The sequence below is a fragment of the Poecile atricapillus genome, chromosome 10 (assembly GCF_030490865.1).
Source record: "Poecile atricapillus isolate bPoeAtr1 chromosome 10, bPoeAtr1.hap1, whole genome shotgun sequence".
In the NCBI taxonomy this organism is placed as follows: domain Eukaryota; kingdom Metazoa; phylum Chordata; class Aves; order Passeriformes; family Paridae; genus Poecile; species Poecile atricapillus.
Window position 1 is genome coordinate 5989879 of NC_081258.1, and position 18515 is coordinate 6008393.

The 18515-nt window shown below is 42.6% G+C and overlaps 1 protein-coding gene across 1 annotated transcript; it reads left to right on the forward strand.

Annotated features, from left to right (window-relative positions):
* Window positions 1-12125: 12125 nt before the first annotated feature.
* CLEC3A (C-type lectin domain family 3 member A) lies at window positions 12126-17020 on the forward strand. Its single transcript, XM_058846195.1, has 3 exons — window positions 12126-12240; window positions 13867-13947; window positions 16629-17020. Exons 1-3 carry the CDS (start codon window positions 12126-12128, stop codon window positions 17018-17020), a joined length of 588 nt encoding a protein of 195 aa, XP_058702178.1.
* Window positions 17021-18515: the final 1495 nt, after the last annotated feature.

Consider the following 18515-nt stretch of genomic DNA (forward strand, 5'->3'; position numbering starts at 1 on the left):
GATGTCCCTGGAAAATCTCACTTCAGTAGTTACCAAATCTGCTCTATAATCTCAAAGCTCATAGGAGCAGTGCTGAGTGTGAAGAATAAATTTCTGCCCTCTGTTTTTAAGCTTTAATAAGCAAGTAATGATCAGTGCATCTGTAATCACGGGGTCAGGATGAGGCTGAAAGCAAACAGCCATAGCCTTTTGCAAATTCTCTGTGATTACCACTAAAGCTCTGCCTCTACCACCTTTCCCACTGGGCCATCTGCAGTGCCCTGTCACACACTCCACCACAGAGCAAGATGTGGCAGGTTGCCTTTGTGTAGCATCTACATGAAATGCAAAAATCCACCTTGGATCCTCAGTACCCCTGGTTCTCGCCTCATCCTCCATTTGGTGCTTCCCCTCTCATTTTCTGGGAGCTGATTGGGTTTGTCAGGAAAGATTCTGCTAGTTTGGGCACAATTACCAGCACAGCCCCCTGCTCTGGGAGAACTGTGCAGGAGCTTCTCCCCCTGGCAGCACTGGGGTCCCTTGATGTGAGCCAGTGCTTTGTTCCACTGCAGAAAGAGCCAGGACAATCCTCACACTCTAACTGCTCTGTGCATCAGAGCACCTTTCTCCCAGGAATTTGTGACAGCCAGGCAAACATGCCAGCATTCTCCTGCAAGAGCACAGGTCAGAGCAGGAGTGCTCAGCCCTGCCCTGCTGGCTGACCCTAGCCAGCATTGCTCCTGTGTTTGCCTGGCCTGGCTCTGTCAGCTCCCCATCAGCACTCTGCAGAAGCTGGAAGACTTTGGAAGAACACTGCAGGTGAGGAAGAGCTAGAGGATGAATGTAGGGGGGAAATGAATTGTGTATCTCTGCCCAAAAGCAACAAGAGAGGAGGATTTGAAGCATTTGAAGCATGTTTTCTGTTGATTCATGTGTGGGCTTGTAGAAGGTCCCAACCTTTCTCTGAAGGGGTTCCACAGTCCCTGCAATACTCAATCATCATGGCTGTTCTCTGGTTACACTTCAGGAAAATTATTTTTTTGCCTTCTGAAGAGGATGGGTCACATCCACTTTCATCCCCTGCAGAGAGTGAAAGAGAAACTCAAGGTGGACTTCACACACGTGGATTAACCCTTCACATATGGAAACTTTTCTTCTCAGTTACGGGAACTGCAGGCATTCTGGGCAAGATGACGAAGAAAAGGGAAGGAGCAAGCATTGACAGCCCTCATAGTGATTGTCCTGTCTCTTAAAAAAAACACCTACACCTGCCATCACGTTAAGATCAGCTTTCATTTAGGGAAGAACAGCCTGCACAGTTGGTAAAAGCTTTCAAACTGTCTCAAATGAAGCATAATCTAAAAAATCAAAGGAAGACTCTTTCAGCTTCTGAAGCCTCATGATGTTTAATGCTTGATACAGATATCACCCTTCAAATTGGGCAGCCAGGGATTAAATGGGATTCAATTAAGGGATGCCACTGGCACTTGTTAGTTTGGGACCAGCAGCTCCCAGATACTGAAAAGGGGATGAGGTCTCTGACTGAGGGAGGGCTGCAGGGGTAGGGACTTGTTTCTTTTCCTTCAAAGATTAGCAAGGCTTTGATCTGTCTGAAGAGTTGTTTTTTTTCCTTGCACAGTGACCAGGCTGAGATGTTAAAATTAGCCAAAAAGAAGTGGGAAAAGTACTGAAGGAAAACCTGTTTTACTGTGAATGCTGAGGGGTTGGGGAGTAGGAGGTGAGCATTTCTATGGGGCAGGTTTGCTCTTAGACCCACAGGGGTGAAGCACCTGGGCCTCTCATGCCCACAGCTCCTGCAATCTGCCCCTCCTGCCCAGCCCAGGTGCTCTGCCGGTACTGCTCCATCAGCCTCCAGCTCCCTGCTGGAAGCACCTCTGCCTTTGCCTCTGCCAGAGCTGGAAATGTGCTACGTTCTGCCAGACATTGGCTGTGTCTCTGCCAAACATCATCTCCCTGACAAGCTGCAGGTTGCAGTACAAATCCTGTTGTGCCTGCCTGCTGGGTAATCTGTGTAAATGTGTTTCCTCCATGGAGAGCTGGGGCTCACCGTGCCGTGCAACAGGACGTGATGCAGCATCTTCCTGCCCTGGAAGAACACAGTGAGATGGCAGAGATGCTGGATGCATTATCTGTGATAAGGATTTCTCTCCTTGGGCCAGCCAGGTGATAAGCTAATAACCAAACACTTGTAAAGGCTGCTGTGCCAGGTTTGCTGGGCAGTCACTGGTGTGGCTTCTGTTGTGACAGGCATTCTGTGGCCTGGAGCCCTGTTAGATCAGTGATGTTTTCCAGAGGCTTCTAGGAGAAAACATTTCTTTTGTTGCTAACACAGAAGAGAGATGATGATGATAAGTGTTTTTCTAAGTCAATTTGATTTGGCAGATTATTTTTCTCTTTGCTTGGCTGCTGCTTTTTTTCCTCCTAGTGTCTGCATTTTACATTAGAAATATTTTCCCACTGAAAAAAAAAACCAAAAAACAACAAAACAAGTCTCCTGTAACTTGTCATGTTTCTCTTTGCTCTGAATTTCTGAACTGTTTCTGCTGTAGAAAGGAAAATTTTAATTATTTGTCCAATGCCATAATACTGCCTAATAGTGCCATTTGATTAAAGGACTTATGGATCTTTGGAATTTAATTCTCCGTTTACCAAAGGAATCCTAATTAACAGCAGCTGAGCTGAAAGCTTTGCCTGCATGGTTCGCAAGCTGTGTCTCATACCTGCTCCAAAGCAATGGAGATGCACAGAATCATGTTCTGAATGCCCTCTGCAAGGGGCCAGTCAGGAAAGCTCCATAAAAGTATAGGGGTTTGAGAGACAGTAATCTAAATTTCCCTTGCTTTCCCATCAGATAACTCAGAGCACAAACCAACACTGAATGTGGCCATTGAAAGAATTTCCTGCTATTTTCTTGATCGTTCTTTCCATGCTCATCTGAATAATCGCCTCTGGTGGGGTCACCCCAGGGAAAGGGTGACCCCCAAACCCAGCAAGAGCCTGGATTCAGAGGCTGCAGATCCAGCCCTTCTGGCTCACCCTCCCCTCGTGAGAAGAGCCGAGTTTGTTCCATGTGAGGATCAGCTGGGAGATTGTATTGCAGAGAGGGCTGTAAAAGCAAGTGCCATCGTGCAGTCTGATTGCCAAGGGATGCTGAGCCCACAGAGCAGGGGTGGGGTTGTGCAGGGTGGCACTGGAGAGGGCAGTGCCCAGGCTCAGCACAGGCACAGGGCAGGAGATTCACACAGGGAATTGTCTTTAAGGTCTCACTTGGATGATTGATCTGGAACCCCTCAGCCAAACATGCTGATGCCACTGCTTGTCCTGCACCACACTTGCTCTTGCCAGTTCTCACCTCCACACATCAAATATCTCAATTGCAAAACGTTTTTTCTTGCAGCACATTCCCTGAGGTTGTGGTTTAACTTAATAGAGCATACATAATATGATTCATATGAGATCTTTGATCTGTGTTTTGTTCAACATGTCAGTGGTGGATAAAGTCATTACAGCGTTCTGTTCACTAATCAACCAGCAAAACAGGAAAATAAAAGGGTAATTGTTGCAAGCTTTCTTCCTTATTTTCATTAGGTTGGCAAGCTCATCTCAAACTGGAATCTCACAGGTCTCGTCCCACTGGCTTTGACACGGACAGCATCAAGCTGATTAATCCTCTAAATCAATCCTGTCATAGCTACAGCATTAAAAATTCAGCAAGTAATATTTATGTCCCTGTTGTAGCTTATTTAGTGGGGAAAACCCTACAGGATTCTTTTCTAAATCCTTGCTCAAGTCTCCATGTTAAAATACACATTGCTAAACACCATTATCTTTCTTGAGAATGCAGTATTGGTTTATACTGGGGTTTTTTGAGCCACTGGTGCAAGTAAATGATCTAAAATGGAAAATCCTTGCCATCAGAGGACCTGAGCTGTGGGTTCGTGCTGTGGGATGGATCAACTGAGGATGTAACTTGTCCCTTTGGTATATATTTATTCCATACAGGGCCCATAATCCTATTTTAGGAAACACTATTGACAAAAACAGGACAAACTTGCCCAAATTCCTCAGTAAATTGCTACAACATTGAAACCCCAGCTGTACAGACATGATTGACCTGATGGGTGTCTGTCTGCAGCTGCTCTTCCAAGAGTAGAGGCATCTAAACAATGTATAATCAGCCTGATGCTTTATTGAGTAACACTGGCATGAGGCTGTACAGCAAAGGGGATCTACCCTGAGCATTGAACAGGCAGAGAAGAGCCTGCTCTTTTCTCTTTTAGCTTGTTGGACAAGCAATATAAAATCAAAGCTGTTCGGATCATTCCTAGGGCACTGAAGACATCTGCTGGAAATGGGAATAAACTGCAGTAAGAATGTGCATGACTGAGTAAGAACATATCTTGAGTTTATATTTACACAGCGCCTAAATTGCTCAGCAAATGCTGCAATATTTTCCATTTGAACATATTTGAATAAATAGCCTATTCATTCCTGCTGTTCTTGTTGCCACTGAGGAAGAACATTCCAGTTTCTAAAACCTGCAATGCTGAATGCAGTCTCTGAATTCCCTTCATCCCTGATGTGTGAGGTCATGCCACAGACATACATGGACAATATGTGGCATCATGTGCTGGCACTGAGGTCCAGGTCAGGTTTCCAGCTTTAAATGGATGTAAATTGTTTGTAGCTGGGTACACAAATCTCTTTTCATTTTTACATACAAATCTTGATTACAAACTAATTTTGTACAAATCCTGTTGTATCCTCTTGAAAGAGCTTCCCAGAAAACTGTACAGTCTATCAGGGAGTGTGGCCCTGCCTCTTGCACATCCCCAGCTGGTCCATCCCACAGCATCAAGCCACAGCTCAGGGCCCCTGCCCCTGGCTGGAGGGGCTGTGGCACAGGGAGGGGACACTGGGAACACCTGGGAGCTGGACAGGGATTCTGGAGTGGGAGGTGAGGGTCACACACAGCCCAAGCACACACAGAGTGTACGTGTCTTTGGCATCCCCCAGCTCTACCAGAGGAGCCTCATTTTTCAGGAAGAAGGCAAGAAGTAGGGACTTGTATCTCGCTTTTCATGACCAACAGGCACTTTCAGGTAACGTTACAGCATGAATTTCTTCAGTTCTGAAGGATGCTATGTCCAGACCCATAATCCCTGCTTATGAAATCTCCCTAGAATGCAGATGTGTGCACTCTCCCAGGTATAACTGCAGCCACCTTCTTGCTGGTTCCTTCAGCTTTTCATTTAAACCCTCCAGGGTTCCCCCAAACGTGTAGGGCAGTGTTTAGAACATCCTGGAATTTCTGGAATGGACTAATCCTACTCATTCAATACTGCCAGGACCTCAGCCAGGGTCTGCCTGCACCTTAGACTGTACAGTGACTGCATTTTATACAGACATTAACAAGCTGGCTTTGTGCTGAATAGCTTGAGCGCTATCAGCAAACAAGCTACAGAACACAGCACAAAAGACACATAAATACCTGTTTTGCTCATTTGCTCATCTGCACTGGTGGCCTCACTCTTCTGGCTTCAGCACCCACCTCTGCTGGGTTCCAGGTCCCTAAGGACAGCAGATCACAGGGCAGGAGGCTGCTGTGCTGACTTGTCATGCTTCTTCCTGCCCACACTAGATTTCTGCAGGAAAAGGCAACTGAGACTTTAAAAAGTCCTTACAGGTTTCTGTGTTGTGTTCAGTAAAATGTTAGGAGCAGCTTTTGAAAAGGTATCCAAGAGTCACAGCATATCTGTGTGTGCTGGAGAGCTGGATGGGAGGGGAAGTTACACCCGGGACCTTTCCCAGGGGTCATCCCTGCCAGAGACAATGCTATTTCTGCCTGGACACACTGGGCCATTAGGGAAAACACCTATACATGCCAGTTTTTCTTTTCCACTCTCAGCATCCTTGTGTGAGCATCATCCAGTTGTGTGGTTTTCACTTCCATCCCAGCACATGGGCAGGGACAAGCACAGAGAAGGAAGGTAGGGCTTGGTGCAGGCATTGTCCTCCTTCCCCAGCCTCCAGCAAGCCAGGGCTAATTCTCACTGCTTCAGTTTGCCTGTAGAGACAAGCAGACATCTCCCAAGCAGTTACATTTAGGTATTCTTTTTCTTTCCTGACTAGGCAGTTAAAAACTCTGTTTACATTTTAAAGAATGGTGGTTTATTTGGGCCACATCCCAAGTTTTCCAAGCCTGAGGCCTGGCACAGGAGCTGATTATGCCTGTGCATGGGGACAGTGCTGCTCCTAAAACTCGGTGAAGCAGGGTCAGCTGCTTGCAGATCCTGTGACTCAACTTTTGGTTTGGCAAGGCAGAAAGCCTCAGCCCTCCAAGTCCTTGGTGAAGTGCAACCACCAACAGCAGACATGAGCACACTCCTGACAAGTCTGAATTTCCATCCTGATGAGGAAAATCCGACAAACATCTACACACCCCAAAATATAATCCCTGCTCTGCTCAGCCCTCCTGGCAGTGCAGAGCTCCACTGTTGGAAACCTGCTGTGAACCTGTGGATGTGCAGCTCAGGCTGTCTGGAGAGATTCACAGTGCCTAAACCAAGGCTTTGTCCAAATCAGTTTGTCTGGCACACATAAGGATGAGCAGAACCTGCTGAGGTCATGTTAATGTGAGGCTGGAAAACCTCACATTAGGATGGCTATGACGATCAAACCCGAAATATTTAAAGGGACAAATTAAGTGTTCAGGATGTCTTCAGGTCATTTCCAGGAAGGTAAAAAGGCAGCACACATTAAAGGAGAAAAAATAGCACAACAGGTAATTTGTGTTTACAAAAGAGAAAGAGATATATTCTCACACACACATCCCAAGGGCTGAAAGAGCTGAGCTGCTGCCAAGAATTTCCAACGTGGAAACTTTGCCAAGTCCACAGGAGTAGCATTTAAAAGACCCCATTCAACTCCTCTATTTGCACCTGGAAGGCAAAGAAACTGATTTAAATTTTCCCCTAGACTCCCTTATCTTTAGAGATGCCAGAATCAGCTGATGTGTAAAAGGTCCCTTTCTTGAGAGGGATTGTGGTTTGCTCTCTGTGCACATTTCACATAACCAGCAAAACATTTATCTATAAATAAGCACCTATTTCTTTGGGGTCCCTCCTGATAAAAAAAAAAAAAAAAAAAAAAAAAAAGAGGCAATGACAGGCAGGAAAACACTGTGCACCTTCTTATCTTTGCAGCTAAAGGCCTGAAGTAAAAACGATTTGGCACCTCTGTCATTCCTTTGAGATACCAGGACACCATAAGAAAGGAGCTGTGTCAGTGCAGAGTGCATAGGACAGGAAACCAAAAGAGCTCAGTGGCTGTTCTTAACTTGCTTTGTGTCGATTTGGTGAATCTCTTCTGTATTCTGTATTCTCCCTGGCTTGGATCAGCTGTGTTTTCTCTGCTTTACAACCTATAATCCATATTCAGTGCCATTGCAAGAGAATGACAGGAATAAGGGGGAGATTATTTGGTCACACAGACAAGATGAAGCTATTTGTTTTAAACATGTGTGATAGATGTAAGACAAGCTTTCTGTTGCATTTTTCAAATCATTTCCCCTCCTCTCTGCTTGCTGAGACCCAGCTGTGAGATGCTTTGTGACAAAGACCCCAAAATAAGAGATACAAAAAGCACTTGAAGCTTGAAATACTGCCCTGATTCATCTTTTCAGTTTACACAATTATATCTCAGGGTTTTTTTTTAAGCTGATATTTACAACATGGGAATTGAAAAGCAATGGATCTGTAGATAATAACAGCTCTGTTTGGACCTGGAAAATACCACATTGAAGCAGATTTATTGATCAATCAGTAACAGTCCACAGTGCCAAGGTGAGGTGTGTGCTTGGGAGAGAGGAATCACATCTCTAAAGAAGACATGAATGTCCTCATTTCAAAACCCACTGACACTCAGTGCAGATCACTGGTGGGCAGGCTGGTTCTGCAATAAACCTGCAACCACCTTTAATTTCATCAGACAGAGCAGATCACTTGTACCCAGCAAATTTCCTTTCAAAACTCCAAATTAGCATGACAGGAAAAAACTTCAACCGATGGCAAAACCCCAAAGTATCATTAATAAGTTTCACAAAACCTCACATACCATAAGGCTAGCCCTTCTCTTTTCTAAACACAGTTTGTTTGTACTAATTTCCCCAAAATAACTTTGGTCTTGGGATGTCAGCCATGATCCTGCCTCATGCCTCTAGGACTGAGATCAAATCCTTAAGAAAGACTTTACAAGACTTTTCAAGGCCAAAGAAACCAGGCATACAGTAATTTTCCAAGCACAACATAATCCTTGACTAGGAGAGTTTGCAAAATTTACTGCATAAATAAAATAAAATACATTGAAACAAATAAAAATCAACCAGTGGGTCCCATTTACTCAAGACAGTCATAAAAACTGATGTATAGAAGGTGATAACTCTTTTACTAACCTTTCTGTTAAACCTTTTACTAACCTTTCTGTTATCTCCTTTTATTGATCATCCTGGCTCTTCAGATTGCCTCACTTGCATTTCCTTAGCCTGGCAACAGCTCTGATCAGTTTTCATTTTCTCTTTATCTTCTCAGTAGGAATTACTCACCTACTTCACTCAAATGAATGGCTTCATTTTCCTAAAGCTGAGCTGAATTTTCTAGAACTGAAATGCTGCAAGAAGAATAGAGTTTGCTCTGATTCCAGGAGCAGATACTGCTCATCCATTTCCCATTTGGTAAAACATCCCACAGCACAGTTAGCTCTGAAGCACAAGGGGACTGTAGGTCTCAGTAAAACACAGACAATCTACTGGCAATTCACTTCCCAACAGACTGAAGCACTGAATCTTTTTAAAGCTTTTTTTTACAAGTGCTGTTGTACATCTGCAGCCAGACCCATTTCAGGAGCTCAGCATCCAGTCCTCAGCTCACACTGGCTTCTCACACTCTGTGCCCCATTGCATGTTCTTTCCATAAACCCAGGGATGGCTGAGAATGGAGAGGAAAAAACAGCTGTATGAAGACTTCTCCTGAGCCAGTCTACAGGAGCACATAAAGGTAGAACTGTCTCTGAAGGAAACAGAGTTTTTACCTTGAAGAGTCTCTGTGGAGAAACTGAAAAAAGCCTTTTACCAGAGGATGTTTATGCTCTGAATGGTGTGGTTGTCTGAAAGCAAATGGAATGAGGTGGGGAGATGGGAGCCAAAACCCCAGGTGCCACTGCAGCACAGCAACTCTGGCTTTTGCAAGATGTTTCATATCAGACAGAGCACTTCAAGAGTGCCTTGAAGCGAGCTAAGCACTTCAAGAGAAACCACAATTCTGTCTGAATGCAGAAGTTCTACTGTAGTAGTGTAAATAAATAAAAAACACAATCCCATCCTATTCTGGATGCAGCTCTAAAGCAATGAGAATATTTATATTTATACAGTATACTCTGATAAGGAAAGTGGAATCATTTGTTTCAGGACAAAATTACTTCTATCAGTGTATAATTGTGTTCACTCCCTGGGATATACTATATTACTGTAACTATGCCAGTAAAAAAAAAAATCCACTTCTAAATGACATTTTAACACTTGTTTCAAGCCTATACACAGCCCAGGTACTCACTTCAGGGAGCCTCCTGTGTGGCTCCATTTCCTCACAGTAGCACTGCAAGGTTACATCTTCCCAGCAACATATTTTGACTGTTCTCTGGCTCTCCTGCCCACACACCATACCCAAGAAGCTAAACCTGCTTCCTCAGTTGCTATAAGTTAGTCATAAACGTGGAAACTGTTCTTGAGTACTCCAGAGGAATTCTAGCCCACATATCCTTGTGGTCCATCCCAGCAGCTGCAAGGCCAGCTTTGTGATTCACTTTTTAGGAGTGAAGTCCAGCTGAGTTACTTGCAGACTGGCAAAATTGTCAGAGAAACTACTGAATGAGGGGGATTAAGGTTTCAAAACAGAATTTCAGCTCTGTTCTTGAAAGGATAGTACACGGCATACTTCAAAAAGCAGTTTTTCACTCAGGCTCTTGGCCAAGAACTGTCAAAATACCAAATCCATGTTTTCTTTATCCCTCTGTTTCTAGTGACTTGTGTGCTGCCCCAGCAGAGTATAGATCTTTCTCTGTCATACTCATTTCACAGGAAGAAAAGGAACCTGTGTTAGCAAGCTCACGCTCCTAGGGGCAGGAACAAATCCATTCTGGTACCTTGAACACGCACATTAAAAGGCCTGCTGACCCAGCTACTGCTCCAGCCTCTCCCAAAGCCTGTGGGACAGTTAAGCTCCACATGAAACAGATCCAGGAGTGTGCAGCTGCCTTATCAAGGCAACCTGAAATTAGCAGTTTAATTTGTCAGGTTGAAAGCTGCAATGGTTCAGGATCAGGTTCATGTGCAGTTCCACAATATCTGAGAAGGCACCACGTGAAAAACTAACTGGAGGCAGTTATTGATTCAGCCATCTGCCCTTAATTAACTTATACTGATGCCCCAATACTATTGGAATCAAGTATGTATCAAGCCTGAATTTAGAGCTTGTCCTAAAGGACAGATTAAATCTTGAACTAGACCCTTGCAAAGCTCCTCATTTTCCTCTCTGCCAGCTCACATTTCAGTTGTGGTGTGCTAGCTGGGATGCCAGCCCTTTCCACATTTACCATGGACTGAAATTTGCAGCTGTGTGAGATTTTTTGGGCAGTCCTGGCTGGGTGGGATGCACAACAGCCATCCCTGGTGTGCTGTGCTCCAAAACAGCTCTGAGGACTGAGCAATGTTGACCCAGAAGTTTTCCTACACAATGTATGTTAATACTTCAATATTTTGGACAAGGATCACTGGGACTAAGTTTGATCGTATCAGGATACATTTATGGAAAGTTTATTTAGCTAATGGTTAAGAGATGTTTGCTAGTTACAGAATATGAGAATACAGGGAGTTGTTTAAAGGTGTCCAGGACAGACAGGGCAGGTGTGGTTTGCACTGAAAGTACTGAAGTGCCTTAGTGGGGGTTGGGAAAAGCCAGTAAGTATTCATGCAGTACACCAGCATGTTCCTAAATCCCAGCTTTCTTTTAATAAAACAGTCCTGAAAAAAAACCCAAAAAACGTCAGCAATGTGAGCAGAATGTAATCAAGGCAGAGATGGCAAAGCAATGTCAGGAAGAACCGCTCTGAAGGACATGAACTGCACCAACCAGCACCCAGCAATGGCTTTGGAGTCCACATTTTAATCAAACCCTCTTTTAATGGGGGAAAAAGAAAAGGAAAAAAGAAAAAGTGTGATGGATGGGAATATTTCTGTGACAATTTCATTGGGTCACCAAAATCAGGGAGAGGTTCTACATATAGCAATCCCAATTAAAGGTAGCCCCACAGAAATCCATAAAGCCCAAAGGCAAATGAAAGAGATTCAAATTCAGAAAGTTCTCCAGACTCCAAGGAGACACTGTCCTGCTTCAAGCACCTTGAGTTTTACTTTTCTTCTGACCCTACAGTCAGGATGTGGGAACCTTTGGGAGAGTGTTGCTACCTTTTGCTCCTTTGACTAGACCCTGCTGATTGCTGCTCTCAACCAGAAATGCAGATATATCTATCAGGCATTTATTAACTCTTCATAAACCAGTAAATGCACTCTGTAGTTGCAATGTTTGCATTTGGAGCAGCATCCTGGTTTTGCTTCAGTGGAAGGTGCTGGCCACTGCCATGACTTACCCAGCCTGGGGCAGAGCCATACTGGGCAAGCCTCTGACACTTTGTGGAAATCTTCTGGCTGCCCCTCCTGGAGGCTGGCAGAGCACAAACATCCGTCTGGTTTTCCATAGGTTTTGGCTGCAGTGTTAATACAGGAGATGTGGCGCTTACGGGTGAGGCAACCAGTGCAGCGTTCAGGGCTGGTACAGCTGAGCTCAGAATGGAAACAGCAGCTTCAGATGGGATGTGAGAACAAGGGGGTGTCTTATGCTACAGCCAGCTAAAGCATTAGACACATTTCGTAGGCAAGGAGTCCAGCCAAGCCTGCCACCACACCTTATAAAGCTGACCTCAGGCAGTCCCTGCTGAGATGGGTCTGGGTGACCTCTCTCAGAGCTGCTACAGGGAATCTCTTCAAGCTCCTTCTTAGGGTCTTACAAAAAGACATGGCACAAACTGGACTTATGATTTTTCTACTCATAAGCTTACTACTGCTGGATCAGACTGTCAGCCAGGCTTCCAAATTCAAAGCCAAGAAGCACAGCAAACGCAGAGTGAAAGGTACTGGGTCTGAACTGGGAGGAGGGATAGAAGCTTATAGACTATGCAAATTTACTGTGTACTTTAAATAGCATTGCATGAACCAGAAACTAACATTACACAAATGTTTATTTATAAAGCACACTCGAGTCTATATTATAGCTGCCTTTTAAGTATTTTTATGTGAGTTAGCAGAGCCACAAATAAGGTGCCAGAATGAATTATGGAAATAGAGCTGTATAACGGCTCCAAATACATCGCTCTGTTCTGGCTGTTCACCTCTGTGAACATTATTTAGAATTCACAGGTACAGCTGAGAGAGGACTCTGGCTGATCATTCTTAGTTATGTAGCTATATTGACTAAGATGAGAAAAATGGAAATTCATGTGTATGGAGGAAACAAGCAGAAGTATTCAGGCTCCAAGGATTATTGTTCAGATTTTTGTACCATTTCCAAATTTTACCAGAATGTCTGTCTACTCTTTGTGGAATATTATTCCACTCATATGAAAATTACTGTGAAATGGCAAGTCAAACTAATTAGCAGGTCAACATTAAAGAGTTAGCAGGAGAAGATAAAGCACCAGTTCCCACAGCAAAGCTTACAGAGTGAATACAAAACCACAGAATGTTTAGAAATGTCTGGATATTTAATTTAAAGACTTATTTCTAATAAAAGCAGGTATGATGGTGGCTCACTAATAGCAAATATTTGAACCCCTGTTAATTAAAAAGCTGTGGCTTTGATAAAACCATTGTACAAGAAGACTGAGCTGCTCTGAAGCCACACAGCTGTAGACACATCCTTTGGGATCTCTAGGGTTTTAAGCTTAGGGCTCCTAAACACAGGCTGCTTACACATTTTGTGTGCCAGCATCGAGTAGCACTGACTGGAGAAAAGAGAATTCTGCCTTGGGAAAGCAGGGAGCCCTGAAAGACATTATAATGTTGTTTTGTTTTGTTTTGTTTTTAAAAAAAAAGACACAAAAATGGAGTTATGTGCAAATTACCTTCTTTTCTTGTCCCATCATATTCTTGGTGCTTTTTTAAGCGCTACAAATGCTGATTCAGAGTGATTTGGTGTGACTCGAGTACCCAGGCCCTCTCTGTACTGAGGGACAGAGGAAGGCTGATCCTGGGAAGTAGAGACTGCAGTTCAGCAAGCACATCTGTGACATTCGGATGTCAGGTTGTTGCTCCTCCCTGTGCTAAAAAAAAAGTTCTGTGAAACTTTCATGCTCACAGAAATAATATTTCTTTAAAGAAAAAAAACTTGGGTCTTCCTATTTTTTGTATGTCATGTCCATACACCAGAGTGTACAGGTTCAAAAGAAAAAAAGACATTTTCTGTAAAATAGATACCAGATCACTAAATAATGATCAGCTGCAACAACCCATGATTTTCAAGCAGTTTTTAAAGCAACATCCATGATAAAATATGAGAAGGAAAGGTAAAGATGTGTTCCTTGTGTTTTTATAGGAATTCTAGAGGAATGTTTTCATTAAGGACAAATCTTTGAAAATAATCAAAATGCATCTAAGCAATGCAGCAACCCATGATATTTTGAAACAGCTTTTAACATGTGATTTTTAATTGTTCTACTGTGTGCATATCTGTTAATTTCTGTATATTCTTTTTGTGTAAGAAAAAGATGACCTGAAGACCCAGATTGACAAACTGTGGCGAGAAGTAAATGCTCTGAAGGAAATACAAGCACTCCAGACAGGTAAAGCAGCTTGTGCTGGTCAGTGGTTTCCAAAAGTTCTCACTGCCTCTCTTCTCCACTCCCATCCCTCTCTTTAATGGGATTTTATGACTGAGGATCACAGCTCCATAAAACCATGGTGTTCCACAGCTTCTTGAGACAAACAAGTGTTGAAGGAAGCATTCAAGTAAAATCAGATCTCAGCTAACGGGGAATGAGAGATTCTTCACTGAGAGCAACTACTTTTGTCTTTGCTCTGCACAATTTCAAGTTCTGAGCTTTGTATCATCAAAGGCAGCACAATAAGAGTTCTTGGGTCTGAGAGTTTAGGTGGCCAGAGATTTAAGTGCCCAGCTTTGATATGAACATATATTCAAATGTGTACGTTGCCATAAAACTTCAAAGTTATATCCACTGTGAGTTCAGAAATATTCTGGACCAATGTGCAGAGTCCTGTAAGTACTGAAATAACCAGATGGAAATTTCCAAACAAAATAACAGGGGTAAATACACATGTCCCTACTAGACAGTTGTGCTTTTTCACAGCTGTTGACACAAAACCTGGCATTTAAACATGTACGAGAGCACATTACAGAGGAAATGACATCATTCTCATGAAACAGAACATATTTTCCTTAGGAATGGTAATATCTGGTTATTCAGTTTTGTGTCTTAGGTTACATACAGCTTTTTGGGCTTTACTAAGTATTTTTATTTCAAATGTCTTATAAGAAGGCTTTAGAAGTTTCTTAAAAGAGGGAGCCTGTGCTAGACAAGTAACTCTTGTTTAAAAGTAATTCTTGTGTTGCTTCCAGAAGGAGCTTGAGAGGAAGCATGCAGTGGCTTAGAAATTAAACCAGAACTGGGAGACTTTCTCTCCTCAAAACTTATTTTGAGCTTTATTCTAAATTTATAAACCACACTGTGTAACTGGAATCCATATTTGGCAAAAAGACACCTATCACCCCCTAGCTCTGACTTGTCTTTGTTAATGTCCTGTAACAACTGAAAAAAGGAGCTCCATTTTTAGCTTATGGACATTTCCAGGACACACCTTAAAAATCTGATTTCTTCTTCTGCTTGAACTTCCTGAGCCTCCTTTCTACATAGAGTGAAATGTAAAATGCTGCCACACACCATTTTGCAGCACATACTTTCTCCCTAAAGACATCTGGTCCTTATCATTGCTGCAGCATTGCTGAAGTAAAGTCTCTCTGATCTTTATCATAAATATAAGTTTGTTAAAGTGTTCCACAATTAATAAATAGGTTCATTACTTTGGCCATTGGAAGGGTTAAAATTTGAAGATTAATAGGAAATCATGACTCTGAAAATGTAGCTAAGGAATGCAGTGAATACTACAACTGCAAATACTAAAAACTTGAGACATAGGATGTGGTCCAAAGTGACTTCCATATCCTGTTAACCAGAGAGATAATTATTTTTTTACAAGAACAGATGACAGGAATTAAAACCAGATTATAGAAAATATCAGGACAGAAGATGTACAGAAGTACAAGATGAACTTAACCAATAAATGAAATAATATGCAAGTAATAATATGCAGGATTCTAGAAATAATTGTCACAGGAGTCTATTCCAGGCCTTTGGTACCTTCCTCAGCTCAGAGGAAACACTCCACCAAGAAGGGTTCATCTTGCCATCATTATTTTTCTTGGAAGAATCAGTTTTTCACAAATCTGCATTAGGAGAGCTGGAAGGCAAAGTTTAAGGATTCCCTCCTGTATTCCTGCCCCCACAGACCTCGGGCTGGAACAAACCCAGCAGCAGCTCTACAAGGCAATTCCAGTGACAGAGAAGCTGCCAAGTTAACCCTCTGGTCCATTTGGACTCTACATCAAGACTTCCCTAGCAGAAGTAAAAGTAAACATATTTAAAAATTCAAATGTTTAGAAGATTGGGTCCAGTCCTGTAAGCTCAGTAATAAATGTACACCTTTTTAAAGAATTTATAGATTGAAGTCACTTTACCTCATCTGGATTTAGAGTTTGAAAGAGGAGACTTTGCTGGAAAGAAAACAAATTAATGCTAAGGGAGGTGAATATGTGATCTTCTGCGAGTAGAATTACACTTATATTAATCACTCAGACATCTGTATTACGAATTCCAAATCAATATTTTCCTGGTCAGTAGGACCCATTTAATACAGCATGTTTCTGTCCTGCCTTTGCTTGCTGGAAACTGAGCTTAGGTAAGATGTAAAAATTTACTTTACTTAAATATCACCAATATTAAAAGACATTTAGATCTGTGTCCACTATAAAGCCAAATACAGATTTCCTGATAACCAACTTATACCTGGCAATAAAACAAACATCCACACCTCATCCATTCCATCAGTTTCAAGACTGTTGAAATAAGGTAGAAAAGCATGAAAGCAGGACTATTTGCTAAAAGGGGCACTGAGAACAGGCCTGGGTTATATTTTAGCAGTCTGTTCCCAAAGGCACGCTGATGTGCCGGCTGCACACAGGGTCTGACATGAACTGGAGCACCAGCAGGTAAGTCTGACCTTACTCCAAATTTCAGACCCAGTCTGTGGAGTCAAGAGCCTTTCACTTGCTGAAGGATTTGTCTACTCAAGTTTCAACGTGCTTTTGGAAAATTATCGTTTGGACAACCATTACTGAAAGCTGAGGCCCACACTTGTACTGAACGTGCAAACTCCTGTCTGTTCACAGTGTGTCTTCGTGGGACCAAGGCCCACAAGAAGTGCTATCTCATGTCAGAAGGCACCAAACATTTCCATGAAGCCAATGAAGACTGCATAGCCAAGGGGGGGACATTGGCTATCCCGAGGAATAACGAGGAGACAAACATCCTTCGGGATTATGGCAAGAAAAGTGTGCCCGGAGTGTCTGAGTTCTGGCTGGGTGTCACTGACATGGTCAATGAAGGCAGGTTTGTTGATGTCAATGGCATGGCTCTGCAGTACTTCAACTGGGACCGTGCCCAGCCCAACGGGGGGAAACGTGAAAACTGTGTCTTTTTGTCTCAGTCATCCCAGGGCAAGTGGGTGGATGAAGTCTGCCGCACTGCCAAGAGATACGTTTGTGAATTCCTGATCCCATAATGACATACACAAAAGATCATGGCCAGGTTTCGCGTTATCAACACACACTTTTGCTTAAAAACCCCTCCCACTTAGAGAGTGGGGAGTTAAAACTATCCCTCTCCTGCCTTGAACTCACTCTTTCCTGAAACACAAGTTTTCTCTTTTAATTTATTTTCTATTCATATGCTAAAAATGTTTAGTGAGTGCTCTCATTATGTACAGGGATACATATTATGTTTTGGCCTACATTGTATCATATTTTGGCATATTACTTCAGCCTACCCTTTGGGTTGCTGGATTCCACCTCCTATTTCTGTACTTTAATTAGAAAATTAATGCATGGTAACCTTTTCCAATATGAGCAGTAAGGATCCTCTCAGTTCTAAAGCTTAAGAGAGACTTTGGGATTATGTGAGCACCTGTGAAAAACAACCATCATCCTTTACAGAGTCTAATTGGATTAATCTGTGACCAAGAGTTTTACCTATGGGTTAAGAATGCTGAATGAAAGAGAAAAATCTGATGGTAATTATTTAACTACATGCAGTTCACAGTGACACACTGCTAGCAAAAAGGGGGAGTAGCTGTTTCAAAACATCAGTTAGTCTAGACATGTTTGCCTGTAAATGTCTCAATTACGGTTAAATATTAGATGTCATTTGGAACATTCCCATGGAAGAAGCCAGTCTGGGACTGGATCACACTGCTGGGTGAAGCTGTGCTAAACCATGTCTCCTGCAGGCTCAGACAGCTCTGCCATTCACAGAGAGCTCCTGAAAGCTCCAGGAGGGAGACAGGAGCTCCTTCCCGGCACAGCATTCCCACTCACCCACATCTCCCATGGGAAGGGCAGCACACCCCAGGGGCACTCTCCTGAGTGGGACCAGACCACATGCAAATGTTCCAATTTAACACCTGACATTTGAAAGTGAAGTAAAATGTGCTGGCTGATTTTGGCTGTTCTGAACTTCACAATAGAGATTTGTCTTCGTGTCATAAACAGCAGTTTCTCTCACTTTGTTTAAATATTTAAATATATTGCAGCTTGGAGGATAATTCCTATTCCTTATCTATTAAATGTGCAAGGTTTTCTTAAATTATGCAATAAATTTGCAATTACCAGTATTTAATTGTTGTAGTATTTTTGACAGCTTATGTATGTGAAGGCCATTCCTTCCTAGGAGTTTTCTTGAGGATTCAAAAGGGTACTTTTTTCCTACTATTGTACTTACAGGCCACAGGGTAATATCTGGATCCCTGCTGAATAATACAGCCCAAAAGCTGTATAAAATCTAACTACTCAAGGCATCTGCAATGTGTTTTATTTCAATTAATTTTCCAACGCTTAATGTATTTGTAAAATAGCCTGATTCTGAATTCTTTTTTACTCCTGAGTTGAAATAGAACAGCAAAAAGGGCCCGGATATATAAAATTTTCTTTCAAAATCTACCAGCATTTGCTAAGGTTGGGGTAAAAGTTTTTGTTACCTATTTTTGTACATGATTTAAAGTC